Here is a 21,637-nt window from a genome sequence, read left to right on the forward strand (position 1 = left end):
ATAACACCTGTTCTCTCCTGTAGTAAATATAAGGAATAGCAACTCTATATATGACAAAGTTTTGAAATGTATCTCGATGTTCTAATGGTAGGAGCTTAATTGGGGTACTTCTGGTTAATCTGTATTTCAATAGACAAGGCGTCATAAAATTACCGGAAAGTAATTGGCTAAAAGGCCTAACTTACCCCGAGAGCATAAGTGATAACTCAGCCGAATTTTTATTCCACTTTTATATTTTCTATATCTCCTGAAAGAAGAATAACAACTTTGACAAGGTATGGAAATTTACCTCGAGTTTCTACTGCTAGGTACTTCCGGTTAATGTCTATTTCAATAGACGAGTCTTAAATGGAAACATTACCGAACGTTAATAGGCCTAACGTAAGATAAGCTAACCAAGTTGCTATTCCTCATTGACATTTTCAATTATTACAATAGCCGTAACTAGATGGCGATAGTTATCCGTGGCGGAACTTTTTTACTACAGGAATATCGACAACTAACGCTTGACGGATTTTATTAAAATATCTGTAGAAATTCTAGTCACGAATTTCGCTGGAAAGGCGACATTCGATCGAAAACCGGCGAAACATTAAATAAAATCTTTCCGGCGTACGCTACGCCATCTAAGAACTACAATCCGCGATTACGGAATCATTATAAACCCATTTTGTAGATACATTGGTGATACATTTTTCGCATGATTTCGCTAGGTCCCTGAACACCGGTTAATTTTAATATTTGTTCTCCTTATCGTAGCAAAGAAGGACGAAATTTCTAAATGTATAGTTTTACCAATTTAATTAATTTCGATCATCCCGGAAGTCGGTTAAAATTAAAATGAAAATTCGCCTAAGCCTTGGCCATTGGAAATTAACTTACTTCGTAATATTCGTAACCTTATCTACTTGCGGAGGTAAATGTTTATTTTTTACTTTATTTTATGGCATATTGTTTATTTGTTATGATTATAAATATTTTTTTTATTATTTAATAAATAATTATTTACAATTAGGAACTGTGGTTTATCTTCAGTCGTTTTATCAACAAGCAGAATGCGATATCGGATCGGAGATGACGCTATTTTGCAACGTTTCCGATTTGGCGAAATCACACATTGTTTGGCTGAAAGACGGACATACGTTAACGGACGAGTTGAGTTGGAACGTCACTGACCAGCGGACGGCGTTGGTTTCCACAGGGGTCAACGCTCACGACACAGGCGACTATTCCTGCATTATAGATCCGGATAACGACATTTTGTCTGGACGCGAAATCACCACGCGGGATCTCAAAACGAGGGAATTGAACACTCAACTTGTGGTTAAAAGTAAATACCAGAAGTACATAAATAACGATCCATTAGTATGTCAGTTAGTCGAAATACCTAATTAATAGCAAAAGTAAATAGGATAAAAAAATCTTGGATTTTACCGCTGTGGTTGACATGTTTTTAAATGACGGCCAAATCACGTGACTCATATTATAATGTAGTGTATTCCGCCGCGCTAAAAAGTAGTTTGTCTTTTTTTAAAGGGCCACAACGGCGTTTGAAAAATTCAACCCGAATTAAGCCCGTGGTAGCAAATACGACTAATCCTATTCTGGAAACTAGCGCCTGAAACCATAAGTCTATAATATTGTTACATAAGTATGTCTCTTTCGGAAATATTATACTATTACGCTATTCGCGGAGTGACGTCATCACAAGAAGAAAATCGCCCCCTAGCGAGGCATTGTCAACGAGCGGACACAAAACGGCGACGAAGCCCGTAATGCAGTCTTTCTTGTCAATAGCTATCAGTAAAACGTTCGAATGCGAAGTGTCTTACTTATCGTTTAGTCTTATATACTTATGGTGAAACAAGTCAAATGAAGTGTTTTAAATAATTGCATTCTACAATTAGCCTTTTCGGTTCACGCGAGGAGCTCATCAATTGCCAGATTTTTGTGTGCTAAGCCGACGTTTTTATTAATAACAAATCGTCTGCTTAGCTCAGAATATAAGCTTCTCACGTTGGCCGCTACGTGGCTCTATGTAAACTGAAAAGACTAGTTACTGCAAACTTTTTCAACATACAAAATGACGCACATCTACACGTTTGTTTAAACGTAGCAACGGTTCACAATTTTCATTGGTAAAAAAAATCTAGCACATGACGTTAGTGTTCACATAGTAACTTATTTTAACCTAACCCTACCCTTAACTTAAATCTAATCTAACTTTAATCTAATGTTAACCTAAGCCTAATCTAACTTTAATCTAATGTTAACCTAAGCCTAACCTAAGCCTAATCTAACTTTAATCTAATGTTAACCTAAGCCTAACCTAAGCCTAATCTAACTTTAATCTAATGTTAACCTAAGCCTAACCTAAGCCTAATCTAACTTTAATCTAATGTTAACCTAAGCCTAATCTAACTTTAATCTAATGTTAACCTAAGCCTAATCTAACTTTAATCTAATGTTAACCTAATCCTAATCTAACTTTAATCTAATGTTAACCTAAGCCTAATCTAATGTTAACCTAAGCCTAATCTAATGTTAACCTAAGCCTAATTTTAACCTAATGTTAACCTAAGCCTAATCTTAACCTAATGTTAACCTAAGCCTAATGTTAACATAAGCCTAATCTTAACCTAATGTTAACCTAAGCCTAATCTTAACCTAATGTTAACCTAAGCCTAATCTTAACCTAATGTTAACCTACACCTAATCTTAACCTAATGTTAAACTACACCTAATCTTAACCTAATGTTAACCTAAGCCTAATCTTAACCTAAATATAACCAAAAATTAACCCAAGCTAACCAAAACCTAGCCCATCCTTAACCTATTGTTAACCAAAGCCTAATCTTAACCTAAATCTAACCAAAAATTAACCCAAGCTAACCAAAACCTAGCTCATCCTTAACCTAAATCTAACCAAAAATTAACCCAAGCTAACCAAAACCTAGCTCATCCTTAACCTAAACCCAATATAATTTAAAATTCACCTTAACCTAAACCCAATCTAATTTAAACTTCACCTTAACCTAAACCCAATCTAATTTAAACTTCACCTTAACCTAAACCCAATCTAATTTAAACTTCACCTTAACCTAAACCCAATCTAATTTAAACTTCACCTTAACCTAAGCCCAATCTAATTTAAACTTCACCTTAACCTAAACCCAATCTAATTTAAACTTCACCTTAACCTAAACCCAATCTAATTTAAACTTCACCTTAACCTAAACCCAATCTAATTTAAACTTCACCTTAACCTAAACCCAATCTAATTTAAACTTCACCTTAACCTAAACCCAATCTAATTTAAACTTCACCTTAACCTAAGCCCAATCTAATTTAAACTTCACCTTAACCTAAACCCAATCTAATTTAAACTTCACCTTAACCTAAACCCAATCTAATTTAAACTTCACCTTAACCTAAACCCAATCTAATTTAAACTTCACCTTAACCTAAACCCAATCTAATTTAAACTTCACCTTAACCTAAACCCAATCTAATTTAAACTTCACCTTAACCTAAACCCAATCTATTTTAAACTTCACCTTAGCCTAAACCCAATCTAACCTAATCCTCACCTCAACCAAATCTAACCTAATCCAAATATAACCTAAACCTCTACCTAACGTAAACCCAATATAGCCTAAACCTAACCTAGATTAACTTAAACCTAACCCATCCTTAACCTAAGCCTCACCTTAACTTAACCTATTATAGAAGTATCTTATTATCTCTACCAGAGTATTTTGTGAAAAATCTATCACCTCGGTGAGGAATCGAACCTACAACCTAAGCCTAGCTGATTATTATTTATTTAATTATTGGTTACAGTCCCAACGCCACTACACCCAATTTCATGAATGACTCGGTTACAATTATTATGCTAACCCTTCCTTAACCTAAGACGAATCTAACCTAAACCTCACCTTAATCTAACTTAACCTAGCATTAAACTAAATTCAACCTAACCCTCACCTTAATCTAACTTAACCTAGCATTAAATTAAATCCAACCTAAATTTAAACATAATCTAACCATCAACTCACGTTTTTCACAGATCCCAGAAAAGAAAAAATATCCCCAGCCAATTAAATTTTGAACCGTTGTTACGTTTAGTCTTCCGCTGGCTCTCGGCTAAGAATTTAAGGCCTATTTTATAACGACAAATAAGTACTTTTTGTACTTTGATTAGTGTGTAATTAGAATCCGATGGATTTTTCGAATAGAGATAAATAATACCCATTTCATTTACTGACTAACAAGGAGACGACCCGAGGTGATTTTCACCGATTTTGTTTAAATTTGGGGGATAAGTAGACCTTTATGTAACTTGGAATTTCCCAAAAGGAATAGTTTCGACGGGCTTTTACCATGGCAACCAACAATGTTTTGGATAACTTGGAAATTATTAATTAACATGGAGAAATCTCAGAATTTAAGGGTCTCGCCTCTTTTAAAGATTTCAAAATATTCAAAAAATAAATTATATTAAATTATAATAATAATAATAATAATAATAATAATAATAATAATAATAATAATAATAATAAAGCTTTAATTGGATATTCCCATTCAGAAATTCTGTTTTACAAGGGAGTCCACACCACATCCACAATTAAATTAAAAACAAATAAAAAAAGAAAATTTACATTAAAATCCTACAACTATACACACCATACCTTACGGCTAGTCAGTGATTTTTGATGCAATTTCTCTACATTTAGATTTAAAAGTAGAGTAAGACATAATTGTTTTAAGCTCATTAGACAAATTGTTCCATACTTCCACGCCTATTAATTTTAGATTTTGATTACTAAATTTGTTACGCTTAATAGACACTGCAAAGTTATTAATCTTCTATTAATTTTGGTTATCGTATAATCAATATGTGGCTTCCAAGAGAGATTTTCATCAAAATATATCCCTAAATATTTATAGGACTTTACTCTCCTAATCCCAGTTTGTCCAAGCGTACTAATATTTGTAGTTAGTTGTTTTAGACTATTTGGAGCAAAAATCATGAAATAAGTTTTGTCTAAATTTAACGACATATTCTTTTGATCTAAAACAACTTTTAAACGATTAACATCACTTTCTAAAAGTTCAGTCATTCTAGTTACATCAGTATTAGCGTCCAATAATGAATTATCATCAGCATAATCGAACGATCGAGATGTTTTCAGATATTTATAATTATCGCTAATATAAATATTAAACAAAATGGGCCCAAGAATACTCCCTTGGGGAACCCCCGAAGTAATTTTGCCTGACGTCGAATTAGCACATTGTATTAACACAGTTTTAGTGCGGTCCTTTAAGTAAGAGTCAAACCAATTTGCGGCCTCATTACTAATACCACAGTTCCTCAGAATTCTAATTAATAAATTATGGTCGACCCTATCAAATGCTTTAGATAGGTCTAGAAAAACAACTCCAACAATCTTATTATTTTCAAGCTTCCCGACTATCGATTGATGTAAGTTCGTTGCACAGTCTATAGCTGATAGTTCCTCCGTCCCTCACTACGAGGCGTTATTTGTTGGTTTTAACTTCCTTCCCTCCCCAACGCATATTTTCATTCAGAAATAGGTCCGATTGAAACACTTTTGGTAATTATGTCACTTTTGGTTTTAAGTTATCAAAACCATTTTTGGTTGCCATGGCAAAACTAAAGCCCGTCGACACTTTTCCTTTTGCAAAATTTCAATTAACATAAAGGTTTGAATTTAAACAAACCCGGTGAAAACCACCTCGGGTCGTCTCCTTGTCAGTTTCATAAATGAATTTCGTAATTTAATATTTTGGATCCATAAATCCTTTAACACTGAACCATATTTTAAGTAGTATCAAGAATTTATTTATTTTGTCGAGCAGATTTTTATCGTTGTTGCCAATCCCCGTCACGCTCTAACAGTAAGCTCCTCCCTTGAAAAGTCAATCAAATCATCCCGGTATCTCATTGGTTGTGCAAAACTGACGTCTTTCGACGCGATTGAAGCGTACCCCTCTCTCGAAGGCAGCCTTATAGGAAAATAAGATTATTTTTTCAAATTATAGGATTACTTTTTCAAATTATAGGATTATTTTTTTCAAATTATAGGATTATTTTTTTCAAATTATAGGATTATTTTTTCAAACTATAGGATTATTTTTTCAAATTATAGGATTATTTTTTCAAATTATAGAATTATTTTTTTCAAATTATAGGATTACTTTTTCAAATTATAGGATTTTTTCTTAAAATTATAGGATTATTTTTTTCAAATTAGAGGATTATTTTTTCAAATTATAGGATTATTTTGTAAATTACAGGATTATTTTTCAAATTATAGGAATATTTTTTCAAATTATAGGATTATTATTTTTTAAATTATAGGATTATTTTTTCAAATTATAGGATTATACAGGATTCAAAATGTGACTTTATACGGTAATATAGGACTAAAATTTCTTAGTTAAGGATATCTATATGGTAAATTTCAGGTTAAAATACGGAATTTGGTTATCTTTTTTTTGGTGTTACGGCCACGCCAACGGGGGGATATTTGAGGATAGGGACGGGACACCCGTGGCGGAAGTATGACAACCACCCAGTTGTGGGATTGGTTGGCGTCCTCACACGGTCATCCACAAACTCTGCCTCCCAGACGCTTGGGATTACAGAAGTACGCCACTACAAATTCACAATATTTCAGGGTGGGGTGGAAACATAGTGTGTGGTCCCCTAGTAGAAAATTTAGCAGGAGACATTTTCCCCTTGGTTGCTAGGCTGACTGCTCTCGTCATTGAGATGATTATAAGTCCGTGTATTTTGGTGACAGCGCCACCTGGCAAATTGGAGAACGTGACGGTGCACGCGTCGACCATCATCGCCACCGTCCACTGGCACGTCAGCGACGATGGCGGCTACCCCATCTCACACTTCACCCTGCTCTACAGGCACGACCTGGGAAATCTCACCAACGACACCAATTGGCAAGTGCCCATCCCGCTTCACATAAGCCCGGACGCTGTAAGTTGAACCTGAAACTTCTTCTCACAAGGAGAGTACCCGAGGTGTTTATGGCCGATTTTGTTCAAAGTCGGCCGTAATGTAGACCTATATAAAGCCGCGTTCGCAAAGACGTTGAAAATGGTAAATAGCTTAAGTTGAAAGCGAAAGGTAGAAGACGAAGTTAGAAATCGGCGGTTCACAAACCCGCCGAGAGAAAACTTCTCAAGACGAGAGGGAAATCGGCGGTCAACCCGTATCTACTCCAGTTTGATATTTCGACCTTCGGCTGATAATCACGTGCCAGTTTTGGCCAATAGAGAAGCGGTTATGACGTCGTGTTGGTCATGTGATACACAAACACCGGTTTTCTTGAGAGAGAGAGTGGAGTCCGAGGCCCGATTGAATGAGAACGCGGCTTAAGATATGAAATTTCCCAAAAGTAGACGTTGCACTACTCATTCGATTTGCCATGGCGACCGTAAATGTTTTTGACCACCTTAAACTAGGGTACGTTCAGTAAAGCAAATCTGGGAAAAATCGGTTTTTACTTGATGTTTGCTTGATGAGCGCTTATCGGTGTTATTTCTAGTCAGCGCTGTTTGACGTCAAGACATCAAAAAACCATCTCGCGTGACGTCAAATCAGAAACGGGGAAAATCGTACAGTAACAACATGTTGGCATCGATTACTCAGCGATGTGTTTTGATGAGCGTTACTGAACGTTCCCCTAGTGTTGTAAGTCGGAAAATTTTCCGGAAAATGACCGAGGCCTTTTTTCCCGGAACATTTTCCGTATTTTTCCGAAAAAAATAATTAAAAGTTATAATTCCATGATTAGTCTAATATTGTTTGCAAATTTAAATAAAGCGGCATTTTCGCCTCATTTTTTCGAATCTGAAAGTAAAACTAAACTTATAGACTAGTTTAAACTGATTAACACTTTTAATATTTTGTAGTATGTTTACTGATATTAGACATTTTATATCAATAAAAAGTTAAAAACATTTAAAACCCTTAAAAAGTAATTTATGTTCCAATTTTTTATTTTTCCGGAAAATTAACAACACTACTTTAAACAAAAAAATTCCATTTAAAAAAGCATGGGATTTTCTCGAAATTTGAAAATCACGAAATGGGTAATTTGAACCACATTTAGGTAAATTTCATCAAGTTTGGGTAAATTGGAACATTTTTGGGGTGAAATTGTAACAATTCTTAGGTAAAATAAGGAAAAAATCTGATTTTTTTTAAGTGGTCAAAAACATTTTCGGTTGCCATGGCAAATCGAATGAGTAGTGCAACGTCTCCTTTTGGGAAAGTTCATATCTCATACAGGTCTACATCACGCCCGACTTTGAACAAAATCGGCAATAAACACCTCGGGTACTTACCGACTTCCGGTACTTGACCTCCGAAAACTCGAAAGTGGCTAAACGCTAGGTGGTTTCTTTTCGCCTGTTCTCGGACCAAAAGTGTACTCTTTTAACCCTAAAACGTGTTATTCGCCTGTTCTGGGGATGAGAATTACTCCGCCCCATAAACTATTCGCTTGTTCCGGAGTATTAGGGCTACTCTTTTTACTCCTTCTGAAAAGGTGGTGTAAAGGAGAAAAGTTGATTTTGTCGTCTGCTAGCCAGAATTTATCCGCTGAAAAGGCTACAGGCAGCCATTTTTTTACTCCGATTCGAACTATTCGCCAGGACAGAATCGGAGTAAAATGACGTCATAGCCTTACTCTTCTTACCCTACTCCGAAATCCCGGAACAAGCGAAAAGAAACTACTTGCTGTTGACTACGTGCTAGGCAGTGATTTCGAATCAAAACCGTCAATCGTAAGGCATTCTGAATTCAAATCAAATCAAATTTATTAGTGGTTTAAACATTTTTTTACAATTGAGTTGTTGGGCTACGTCAACAACGTGACTCTTGAGCCCTCGAATCTAGGGTACAGAATTCTTTATTAACTTAATTTTTATCTGCTGAGTATGCGGTAAAACTAAAAACGTCTACCAAGACTGTATTTATTTATACCTAGGGAGAATGTCTATGTCGAGATGGTTTTTAGCCTTTCTCTCAATCCACCCGTTGGTCCCCCCAGTACGCTCCTCCGCTTAAAATAAAACGAATAGTCCCGGTATTTCATTAGCTGCTTAAAATTTACGTGACCTAACGCGATGGTAATCAAACGCCGGTGACGTTTTGTCTTTCTCCCCGCGCTAGACGGGGGAAAGGCGTTCAACGTGCCCGGCGATTGTCGCAACATAATCATTCTTCCTAAATATAAATAAATACATTCTTGCGTCTACTAAGCACGCGACTAAGCAGACGAAATTACAACAGTTTTTATCAAGGTTGGACATAAGGCTCTAGTCACGGCATTTGACTTCTAAAATAAATGATCTAATTACTAAAATTAATCGAAATCTGGGGGCTCACTAGTCAATTTGACTAGTGAAAAATGTACCGAAATATTCATAAATAATGGCGAATATGGCGTATCATTAATTCATCATTCATCAATCCCATTTTATTTAAAAAAAATTGTGATTGGCCAAATTATGTAACTCAATTAATAATAAACTCCTATTTTAATTGTGACGGGTAAAGCAAAATGTTGGCTGTCCTTCTTGTATTCATACCCCCATTTTTACCCCCACTAGTCAGTAACTACTAAAATAAATTAAGATAGGAGGCTCACTAGTCAGGCTGACTACTAAAAAAATATCCTTATGTCCAACCCTGATTTACATGCTTCTCGAGTTGACTGTTACGTATCACTAGCGCCATCTTCATGTGGTGGATATAACTAAGGCCAAAAGTAGAATATAGTTATCTCCACGCCAAGGGTAGACATTATTTCTCCAAAATTTCACGACAACATTTTACCATTGAATTGGGAATAATACTGCTAGAATTACAATTCCGATTTCGGTTGCCATGGTTACGCGGGACCTGTTCTGATAAGACTGTACGAAATTCATCTTTATAATTAGGCGGTAGCGCCATCTATATTTTGTAAAGTTATATGGCTTAAAATAAATAATTATTAGCTAACTCATCGTAACTTGAGTTAAAAAGGATCGTGTTGACAGAATAAAACTATTTTTAAACAACTTCAAAGGTTTGTTTGTGACGAGTAATCATACATTTCAATTTCGCATCAGATTCGCGAAAAAATTCAATTGCAATATAGTTGCCACCACTAGAGACAGATGCCGCCACGGTAGAACGATAAAGTTGATAAAGTTTCCTTTATTGAACGAAATTGGTCCCGCGCCAGCCAGATTTAGTTGTACCTTTCATGTTTTCTATACGTTAGGCTTAATTAGATTTTAGCGGTTTGAAATAAAACGTCCGTTTAGTTTTAATATTTAATAATGACATAATTTCTCAACCGGCGCTCGTGGTATCTCGCGTTATTTTTTGAGAGCGCGCGTAATTCAAACGTATATTATATAAAATATAAGGGACATTACAGTACCTCTATTTATTCCCAATTCAATGCATTGAAGATTGGCTTTCAATGGGGGTACGTCATTGTTACGTTATTTAATTTTCATCTTCTTTCCTGTGAAGGAAAAACAGATTTTTTGAAATCTTAAAATCAAAGTGGAAAATCTTGAAATACGGTGTAAAATCTGAAACTAAAATCTCGGTAATAAAAAAGTCTTGAAAATTGTAATTGAATTTTTAAAATTCCACTAATAACATCAGAAGTACGAGGGAAGGATCCATCTACATAAAGAATTTTATATCATTTAGCAAGAATGTATTGAAGTTATTAAGAATATTGGACTACAGGATTCTGATTCCCATCCTCGCAGCCTTTGTAGCTTACATTCGTCTGCTTTCCCATTCAAGTTTGCTATATGGTATGACCTTGAATGCCCCTTAAATGCGGAAGAACTTTCTCCACAAAAGCTGTGAGGATGGTACCAGAGGTTAATGCTATGCTGAAATATTCTTAGTAACTTCAATACATTCTTGCATTTAGTAATAAACGCCTTAACAAATGGGCCGTAATTCCTGGTGCTCGGAATTGTTTATTCATTATCCACAAAATTTCCGATTTATTTAACCAAAGTTGGTAAAAAGAATATCATTTTAGCTTATTTAATTATGTTTTTTTACGCAACCAAGCATTTATTTGAATGGTGTTGGTCCATTTGATCGAAAAATATGTGATCGACAGTCGATCATTATACGTTGCAATTGATCGAAATTCCATTTGATCGAATCCAATTTGTCATTTGTTTCATAAGATCGAACCTTCAAATGATCGAATACTATTTGATCGAATTCAAAAGTATTTATAGTACCAGTTGGTATGTTTTAATTTTACCGAATGTCAATATGAAGTGCAGAAGGAATAATGATGGAATAATTCATTGCTAAAGTTCAGAAGGAATAATGATGGAATAATTAATTGCTTTAACTGTATTAAGCCACAAAGATGAAGAGATTTTTACTTGATACACTATATGATGGAATTTTTTATGACATCGACGATAACGGCCCGTTGTTTTTTATATATATAAATAGGGTCAGGTTAGGTTAGGTTAGGTTGATGTACGCGCGCCGTAGGCGCGTATGCACCGTTGTATACGAGGGGTCTGACCACGTTCAATTTACTCCCAAAAACTAGTAGTTTTACGCTACAGTAGCTTTCGATCAAATTTCGTTCGATCAAATGCCATTCGATCAAATGAAATTCGATCAAATGGAAATTCGATCAAATGGGACCCGTTCGATCATTTGGGAATCGATCAAATAGACTCAAACCATTTGAATTATAATGGTATTTATTTAAATAATTGTTTGTTTTGTTTAAATAATAGGCTTATCCACTTTCGATTATTTAAACATTTTACAATTATTATTCAAATATTGGTTATTTAAATAAATATTATTTAAATATCGCCGAACTTATTTTATTCATGGATAAAAGTTAATCGAACGCCGACCTCTAATAATTCCTTGAGCCTTAGAAGGTTCATATTACATTTTTGTAATTGTAAAGAGGTTTGTAATAAACGTCTGATAACATAGTCTGAACTGCAGTCTCAGTGTCTTTTACCTGTCGTCTTCACTCTTGTTTGTAGAATACGCTTATTGGATTAGCGCTAATCTCATTAGCTTCCTGCTTCTTTTAAGAAAAACTTCACTCTATTTTCGTCGTAGTCTTTCGAAAGTCAAATGTGTCGTAGAATTTACTGTAGTATCAATTAAATTAATTTGAAATTCCGGAATAACTTATTCCAGAGGCAAGTGTTCGTCTACCACCTGCGACCGGGTACAGGATACATGTTCCGTTTGTGGGCGACCAATAAACTGGGAGCTGGAGACTCCACCCTCATTTATGCAACGACTACAGCGCCACCCGAAGACCCCGGTAAATATCTCGTTCTTAAAGGGTTAGTGATATGAATAAATAAACTTTTTAAAAAAAAATGGTTCGTAAATGACGATAGCTTAAGCAACGATAAGTACGGCACAACACTATAATTCCGTTAATGACAGTATTTGTAATGGTGCGTAATTGGAAGTTTCGTAAACGGAAATGCGTCACTCGCTACTATTTTTGTTGAAAATATTCAAACAAGTCGAGATACGTGGCTTTGGAAAGAAATTCGAAATTATAATTATCAGACTGACACTTATTTTTTACTGTTGCTTTAATCGTGTTTTTAGTATATTTCAATTACTATTATTAGTTGGCAATTATTAAAGATATAAACCTAAAAACTTGTTTCTCTCAGAATATTTTTTTTTTACTTGCTTGATCTTGGCTCTCATGTTGCGAAATAATTGAATCTGTTCCATTTCGACCGAAAAAGCTGCACTTTGGCGGATTTAGGATTCGGTCTAATGGGATTGTGCCATTCGACCAAAAAACCCGCACTTCTCCAGGTTTAGGATTCGGTTTTATCCGTTTCAGCATCTGTCAGAACAGCATGCAGTGTTACCTAACCTAACAGACTCTAAAATATACAGGGTGTTAACTAAAAAATGGACCAGGGCGAATATCTCAAAATGTGTTTTAGCTACGATTTTGAAATTTTAGGTTGTTATAGAGCGCTCAGGGGGTCACCCAACTATGAAAATTTCAATGACCTTGAACCATGTCTTCAAGGTCATTCGAAAATTAACTTGAGAACCGTAAGAGCTACGACGATGTTCAACTGATAACTTTAAAAGTACTCTTGTTAGAGTACTGAAATTTGTTAGACAACCTCATCGTGGTTGAGGGTCTTCAGTTTGAAAATTTCAGCTCCCAAAACTCGTCTTTAACACGTTATCAACTTAACGGCCTTCTTGATTTTGGCCTAACATTGCTCAACTTCCTATTTCGCAAATCAGATCGAGTCAAAGATAGTTAACCATAAAATGTGACGGGGAACAACTTTCTAATTGCAACCAACTTCGTAGATCTTACGGTTCTCAAGTTAATTTTCGAATGACCTTGAAGACATGGTTCAAGGTCATTGAAATTTTCATAGTTGGGTGACCCCCTGAGCGCTCTATAACAACCTAAAATTTCAAAATCCTAGCTAAAACACATTTTGAGATATTCGCCCTGGTCCATTTTTTTGTTAACACCCTGTATTAAAACGCTTCCATAAAAAATCAAAAGGAGTAGAAAGAAAAACAATTTTTTTTGCGGTCGCTCAATTGTGAATATTGCGTCGGTCGATTAGAAAAATACAAAACCCGCCTTTGGGCTAATTTCATCAAAAACATTGGCGGAATTCGGTCGAATGGGATTCGGCGCAATGGGAAGATACCAAATAATTTAATATATTATATATATTGTAATATTAATGTATATATATATATATATATATATATATATATATATATATATATATATATATATATATATATATATATATATATATATATATTATATATATTAATAAATAATTTGATGGTGATATAATTCGTCATTATTTGCCAATGTAAGCCATATTTTTTTGTCCATAAGCTTTGGCTGCTCCGATTTTTAGCAGTTATCAGATCTGTTACTTTTGATAATGAATCAGATACAATTTGAGATCAGATTGCTGGTTGGGGGATTATTAACGATATCTTCGGGTATCTGAAAATTACAACCTGAAGAACGTGAACAGTTCACTGTTGGAAGCACTACTTGCGATTTATATTTACAAACTTACGATAAAAATAAGCGTAGAGAGGAAAGGTCACCCTTATATTGTCGCCGTTAAAACAAAACGACGTAACTTGAGATACGTGGTTTTGTCAAAATTGACAATATATTTAGATTCTACACCCCAATTTACCTATACAGGGTGTCCACTAAAAAACGATCCAGGGCGAATATCCCAGAAACCGTTTTCTCTAGGAATTTGAAATTTTTATGTTACGTAGCACGTGCACTGGGCGAAAGAAGAATGATAACCTCGATGACCTTGAACCATGTCTTCAAGGTCATCCAAAAACTATCTCGAGAACCGTAAGAGCTACGAAGCTGGTTCCAATTAGAAAGTTGTTCCCCGTCACGTTTTATGCCTACTTAGCGTGAGCATGATCGGATTCGACCAATAGTAAGTCGATAAAATTGTTACCAAAATCACAAAGGTCGTAAAAGGGAAAATTGCAAGACAGCGCTAATAACTCCAAAACAAGTCGTGCTACATTATCGAAATTTGCTAGGCAATCGCATCATGGTAGGATATTTTAATATTTGGAAAATTGTACGACCTTGAACCATGTCTTCAAGGTCATACTAAAATTATCTCGAGAACCATTAGGTTTAGATCAAAAATTCCAATTAGAAATTATAATTTAAAGTTATTAATACATAAAATGTGACGAAGAACAACTTTTTAAACGTAATGGTTCTCGAGATAATTTTTTTTATTATTTTAAATCGAGAAAACATTTAAACGTATATCTTTGATATTCACAACTTATTTCGCGCAAAAGCACGTATCTTGCTTATTTTCAGCTCCTATCTCACTTCATGACGCGAAACCACGTATCTCTAAAAATTCCCCTTTAGCAAAATATTTTTAAATTAAAATCGTCATAATTTCAATATTGAAACGAAATTATTTAACTATAAAATTAACTCACATGTAAAAACCTAACAAGCGATTTCACAAGTCCCTGCAAAATTAAAAAATCCATTTTTCTCAAAAAGGCCACCGAAAAGATACGTGGTTTTGTTTTAACGGCGACGATATCTATCACGATACTTTCGACGATAGTAACGTGTTTTCTGCGCAGATGTTCTGCAACAAATGTTGCGTGGAGGCGACATGGACGATTTTAGCTCAATGGCTTGGATGATAGCCGTCTCAATGGTCCTGGGCACTGTGCTCATCTTGTCTTGTCTCAGCTGCATCCTCATCTACAAGGAAGGACGCAATGGTACGAAACACACCTACACCCATTACTTTATATACTCGAAATATATTTGAAACACCATGCACCATGAACTAACCATGACCGCAACATTGCCAACATGGTTGTTTGTTAATTGCACAGATAAAGTTTGGAGCAAGACAAAGTAGGGGTAGTAGCGGAAACCAAGAAGAAAATATTGGGGCAAGACAAAGTGGGGGGTAGGAACTGTAACCAGAGAGAGAATCATCAGATAAAATATAAAATACGTCCACCCGTAAAACTTTCAGGATAGCCGGTACAGTTGTTGGGGCAAGACAACAATAAGGGGGCAGCAGTGGGAGCCACAGATAAAATATTGAGGCAAGACAAAGGGGGGTAGTAGCGGAAACCAGTGAGAGAAAGATGATATATTTTATAGAATTCCTCCACCCGTAAACCTTTCAGGATAGCCGGTACAGTTTTTGGGGCAAGACAACAAGGGGGCAGCAGTGGGAGCCACAGAGAAAATATTGGGGCAAGACAAAGGGGGGTAGTAGCGGAGACCAGTGAGAGAAAGATGAGATATTTTATAGAATTCCTCCACCCGTAAACCTTTCAGGATAGCCGGTACAGTTTTTGGGGCAAGACAACAAGGGGGAGCAGAGGGAGCCACAGAGAAAATATTGGGGCAAGACAAAGTGGGGGTAGTAGCGGAGACCAGTGAGAGAAAGATGAGATATTTTATAGAATTCCTCCACCCGTAAACCTTTCAGGATAGCCGGTACAGGTTTTGGGGCAAGACAACAAGGGGGCAGCAGTGGGAGCCACAGAGAAAATATTGGGGCAAGACAAAGGGGGGTAGTAGCGGAAACCAGTGAGAGAAAGATGAGATATTTTATAGAATTCCTCCACCCGTAAACCTTTCAGGATAGCCGGTACAGTTGTTGGGGCAAGACAACAATAAGGGGGCAGCAGTGGGAGCCACAGATAAAATATTGAGGCAAGACAAAGGGGGGTAGTAGCGGAAACCAGTGAGAGAAAGATGAGATATTTTATAGAATTCCTCCACCCGTAAACCTTTCAGGATAGCCGGTACAGTTTTTGGGGCAAGACAACAAGGGGGAGCAGAGGGAGCCACAGAGAAAATATTGGGGCAAGACAAAGTGGGGGTAGTAGCGGAGACCAGTGAGAGAAAGATGAGATATTTTATAGAATTCCTCCACCCGTAAACCTTTCAGGATAGCCGGTACAGTTTTTGGGGCAAGACAACAAGGGGGCAGCAGTGGGAGCCACAGAGAAAATATTGGGGCAAGACAAAGGGGGGTAGTAGCGGAAACCAGTGAGAGAAAGATGAGATATTTTATAGAATTCCTCCACCCGTAAACCTTTCAGGATAGCCGGTACAGTTGTTGGGGCAAGACAACAAGGGGGAGCAGAGGGAGCCACAGAGAAAATATTGGGGCAAGACAAAGTGGGTTTAGTAGCGGAGACCAGTGAGAGAAAGATGAGATATTTTATAGAATTCCTCCACCCGTAAACCTTTCAGGATAGCCGGTACAGTTTTTGGGGCAAGACAACAAGGGGGAGCAGAGGGAGCCACAGAGAAAATATTGGGGCAAGACAAAGTGGGGGTAGTAGCGGAGACCAGTGAGAGAAAGATGAGATATTTTATAGAATTCCTCCACCCGTAAACCTTTCAGGATAGCCGGTACAGTTTTTGGGGCAAGACAACAAGGGGGAGCAGAGGGAGCCACAGAGAAAATATTGGGGCAAGACAAAGTGGGGGTAGTAGCGGAGACCAGTGAGAGAAAGATGAGATATTTTATAGAATTCCTCCACCCGTAAACCTTTCAGGATAGCCGGTACAGTTTTTGGGGCAAGACAACAAGGGGGAGCAGAGGGAGCCACAGAGAAAATATTGGGGCAAGACAAAGTGGGGGTAGTAGCGGAGACCAGTGAGAGAAAGATGAGATATTTTATAGAATTCCTCCACCCGTAAACCTTTCAGGATAGCCGGTACAGTTTTTGGGGCAAGACAACAAGGGGGCAGCAGTGGGAGCCACAGAGAAAATATTGGGGCAAGACAAAGTGGGGGTAGTAGCGGAGACCAGTGAGAGAAAGATGAGATATTTTATAGAATTCCTCCACCCGTAAACCTTTCAGGATAGCCGGTACAGTTTTTGGGGCAAGACAACAAGGGGGAGCAGAGGGAGCCACAGAGAAAATATTGGGTCAAGACAAAGTGGGGGTAGTAGCGGAGACCAGTGAGAGAAAGATGAGATATTTTATAGAATTCCTCCACCCGTAAACCTTTCAGGATAGCCGGTACAGTTTTTGGGGCAAGACAACAAGGGGGCAGCAGTGGGAGCCACAGAGAAAATATTGGGGCAAGACAAAGGGGGGTAGTAGCGGAGACCAGTGAGAGAAAGATGATATATTTTATAGAATTCCTCCACCCGTAAACCTTTCAGGATAGCCGGTACAGTTTTTGGGGCAAGACAACAAGGGGGCAGCAGTGGGAGCCACAGAGAAAATATTGGGGCAAGACAAAGGGGGGTAGTAGCGGAGACCAGTGAGAGAAAGATGAGATATTTTATAGAATTCCTCCACCCGTAAACCTTTCAGGATAGCCGGTACAGTTTTTGGGGCAAGACAACAAGGGGGCAGCAGTGGGAGCCACAGAGAAAATATTGGGGCAAGACAAAGGGGGGTAGTAGCGGAGACCAGTGAGAGAAAGATGAGATATTTTATAGAATTCCTCCACCCGTAAACCTTTCAGGATAGCCGGTACAGTTTTTGGGGCAAGACAACAAGGGGGCAGCAGTGGGAGCCACAGAGAAAATATTGGGGCAAGACAAAGGGGGGTAGTAGCGGAGACCAGTGAGAGCAAGATGAGATATTTTATAGAATTCCTCCACCCGTAAACCTTTCAGGATAGCCGGTACAGTTTTTGGGGCAAGACAACAAGGGGGAGCAGAGGGAGCCACAGAGAAAATATTGGGGCAAGACAAAGTGGGGGTAGTAGCGGAGACCAGTGAGAGAAAGATGAGATATTTTATAGAATTCCTCCACCCGTAAACCTTTCAGGATAGCCGGTACAGTTTTTGGGGCAAGACAACAAGGGGGAGCAGAGGGAGCCACAGAGAAAATATTGGGGCAAGACAAAGGGGGGTAGTAGCGGAGACCAGTGAGAGAAAGATGAGATATTTTATAGAATTCCTCCACCCGTAAACCTTTCAGGATAGCCGGTACAGTTTTTGGGGCAAGACAACAAGGGGGAGCAGAGGGAGCCACAGAGAAAATATTGGGGCAAGACAAAGTGGGGGTAGTAGTGGAGACCAGTGAGAGAAAGATGAGATATTTTATAGAATTCCTCCACCCGTAAACCTTTCAGGATAGCCGGTACAGTTTTTGGGGCAAGACAACAAGGGGGAGCAGAGGGAGCCACAGAGAAAATATTGGGGCAAGACAAAGGGGGGTGGTAGCGGAGACCAGTGAGAGAAAGATGAGATATTTTATAGACTTCCTCCACCCGTAAACCTTTCAGGATAGTCGGTATTGTATTTGGGGCAAGACAACAAGGGGGCAGCAGTGGGAGCCACAGAGAAAATATTGGGGAAAGACAAAGTGGGGGGGGGGGCGTAGGAACTGAAACCAGTGAGTGAAAGCTCAGTTAATTTATGAAATACGTCCACCCGTAAACCTTTCGGGATAGCCGGAACCTCTATACTATTCCAACCGCTGAGACTGATTTAATGAACTTTAATTTATTCATAATTATTTCTCCCTGATTGACTGTACTTAGGTTTCCCTCAAGAGGATGAGGGTTCAATGCCTCACATTATTACCAACCCGGGTTTCGAGATTGATTTGGAAGACAGCATTCTGCTGGAACACGCCGACGTGAACTCCAACCGTGAAACGACGGCTCGTAACAATAACAATTCGATCGTGCTGCCATCTCGCGTATAATCGGATATTTAATTTAAACCGATACGTCGAAAAAAAATACAAATGATATTTAAAAAACGCTTACATAAAATAGGCTAGATTTACAAAAAAAAATTATAAGTGTAAGTGCCCTTACACAAAACAAAATCACAATTTTAAACGTCCATGATAATTTAATTTCGATCGCAAAATATTTTAAAAATTGAAAAAAATAACATAAATTTAATTTGAAGTATTTTAAAATGTGATTTTCCGTAAGGTTATGGGCTCAAATTTCGTTTTAGGCGTTTGCGTATAAATGGCGTTTTGGGGTCAAACCCTGGAAATATACTTATCCGTGAACACCGGTGTCGCGCATGTCGAACACATTTACAGGCGCCAGTAGGTCTTATTTTCATTTACAGTTACCTGATAGTATAGTGCAACGTGTAGTTTATTATATTTTTCCATTAAGTACTATCAGGTTATTAGTATATGTTTTTTTATTATGCGACGAAATAATTTAATAATGGTAATTTCAATAATATTTAATATTCTTAATTAAAATTATTTTAAAATGTTATTTATTTTGGAAGCCTTTTTTATGAAGTAAACCGAAAAATAATTTACGAATTTGAGCCCAGCCTTACCTGGTAGTTCGGTGGAAGGTGGGATGAGGGCTAAAACTAGAATAGCTATGAGTCGGACTACGTTGTCAGATTAGCTCAAACCCGATTTTTAATTATTATTTATTATTGGGGCTTCAAATAGTGATTAAAGAAATGAATAGGTTTAAGGTGACTAAATTAGTTAGTGCCAATTACGTAAAAAGTAGCCGAAAAATTCAAATGAACAAAAATTTCTTCATTTTGTGAAAATGCGCGAAATTGGCACTTAATAGTGATTACGAATAAATGTCTTTAGACTAAAAAGATGTATTAGTTAGGATTAACAAAAAATGAAAACGTTTTTTAATGATATAAAGTAGCACAAAAACTCAAAAAATAATAAAATGCAATTGATATTTATAGTGGAAAGAACTTATTTAGGTAACTGAGAATGTATGAGTCGACCTGTTTATCGAACCCTACGCCATCTGTTGGGGGAACTTGACAAAAACAATTCTTGACACAATAATTAAGAATATATCAAAATGTTTTTGATGAATTACTTGGTACTCTACAACGGTTTTCTGACGCCTTAATTATTTTGAATATTCTGTATTTTAATATGTTTCTTCACCGATAGATGGCAGACGTAATCAGGGCGACTCGTTTTTCGCTTAGAACTGCTTCCACCTAGAAACAACCCCCCAAAGTGTTTTGTCGATTTTGTTTTGAAATTTTAAGTAACAAATAAAACACTTTTCCTCAAAAAGATAAAATACAACGTCCTTACGACCTAGATACTAGATGGCGCTATATGATTAGGGGAAATGGAAGACTCGTACGCTCTCAGTAAACTAAATACGTTTATGATTAGTGCTGTCGTTTTAGAAAAATATATAAGAAATTGAATGTCTGTTTTTTCATACCAGAAAAGCGTAGTATTTTGCACTGCAGATTTAGCATTGTGCTTTGCCTTACTGAAAACAATTAGCACTAAGCAATCGTTGATATGTTAATTTGTTTATACACTGAATAGGTAGTGATGGAAAAATTATCAAATTCTTGTTCGTGATTAGAAAATGGTAAATTTTGTAATTTCTTGTGATACATTTTTATTTAAACGTTATTTGATAGATCAATTTTGACAATTTTAAATTGTTTGAGCATATATATTTTATTTTATTTAGTTAAAAAATATTAAAAAAAATTTATTTTTCTAAAATATATTTTCAAAATTTCTTTTAAGAAAATTTTTTTAAATTTTATTTAAAAATATTTTTAAATTTTATTTAAAAAATATTTTTTAATTTTATTTTTCTAAACAATATGGTAAAAATTTTAATTTATAAAAATTTATTTCCAAAATTTTATTTAATTTTTTTTAATTTTATTTTTCTAAACAATTTGGTAAAAATTTTATTTAAAAAAATCTTTATCCAAACCGCTATTTGAAAAAAGAGATGCTAAACGTCCAAGAAAATATATTTTTCCATCTCTACCCCGTTGAAATATAAATGTTTATAAAAATTATTTATCAATATTTATTGAATGGGAAAAAAATATTTCTATGTGCCTATAATATTTTATACGACAAAAAAAATGTAAAAGCTGTGGCTGTATTCTGATAAAAGTACGACCGTAAGTCAATAATTATAAGTACCTTACATATGTTTATGGACTTATGATATTATTGAGAAAGAACTTGTTTTTAAAAACTGTGATAACTAAAAAAATGGAATGTCTT

At 36.4% G+C, this 21,637-nt stretch overlaps 1 protein-coding gene across 3 annotated transcripts; it reads left to right on the forward strand.

The window, feature by feature from the left end:
* The first annotated feature begins 624 nt into the window (after positions 1-624).
* On the forward strand, positions 625-21,048 carry LOC149958771 (neuroglian-like). Of its 3 annotated transcripts, XM_090166158.1 has the most exons (7): positions 625-916; positions 1,016-1,330; positions 6,834-7,024; positions 12,269-12,398; positions 15,257-15,400; positions 19,161-19,286; positions 20,934-21,048. In XM_090166158.1, exons 1-7 carry the CDS (start codon positions 841-843, stop codon positions 20,963-20,965), a joined length of 1,014 nt encoding a protein of 337 aa, XP_090022284.1. In that variant the 5' UTR covers positions 625-840; the 3' UTR covers positions 20,966-21,048. The 3 variants fall into 3 exon arrangements, with proteins under 3 accessions (XP_090022284.1, XP_090022283.1, XP_090022285.1); XM_090166157.1 differs by lacking the exon at positions 20,934-21,048 and having other exon boundaries at positions 19,161-20,134; XM_090166159.1 differs by lacking the exons at positions 15,257-15,400; positions 20,934-21,048 and having other exon boundaries at positions 19,161-20,134.
* Positions 21,049-21,637: the final 589 nt, after the last annotated feature.

This window comes from Leiobunum rupestre, chromosome 2 (genome assembly GCF_980474605.1).
Source record: "Leiobunum rupestre chromosome 2, qqLeiRupe1.1.hap1, whole genome shotgun sequence".
In the NCBI taxonomy this organism is placed as follows: domain Eukaryota; kingdom Metazoa; phylum Arthropoda; class Arachnida; order Opiliones; family Sclerosomatidae; genus Leiobunum; species Leiobunum rupestre.

Excerpts from the sequence above, each read along its gene's own strand:
- LOC149958771 (XM_090166157.1), top strand. The coding sequence starts at position 841 with ATGAAAATTCGCCTAAGCCTTGGCCATTGGAAATTAACTTACTTCGTA. Across the intron at positions 917-1,015 it reads AACCTTATCTACTTGCGGAG|GAACTGTGGTTTATCTTCAG; the intron begins GTAAATGTTTAT and ends ATTTACAATTAG. Across the intron at positions 1,331-6,833 it reads CACTCAACTTGTGGTTAAAA|CGCCACCTGGCAAATTGGAG; the intron begins GTAAATACCAGA and ends TTTTGGTGACAG.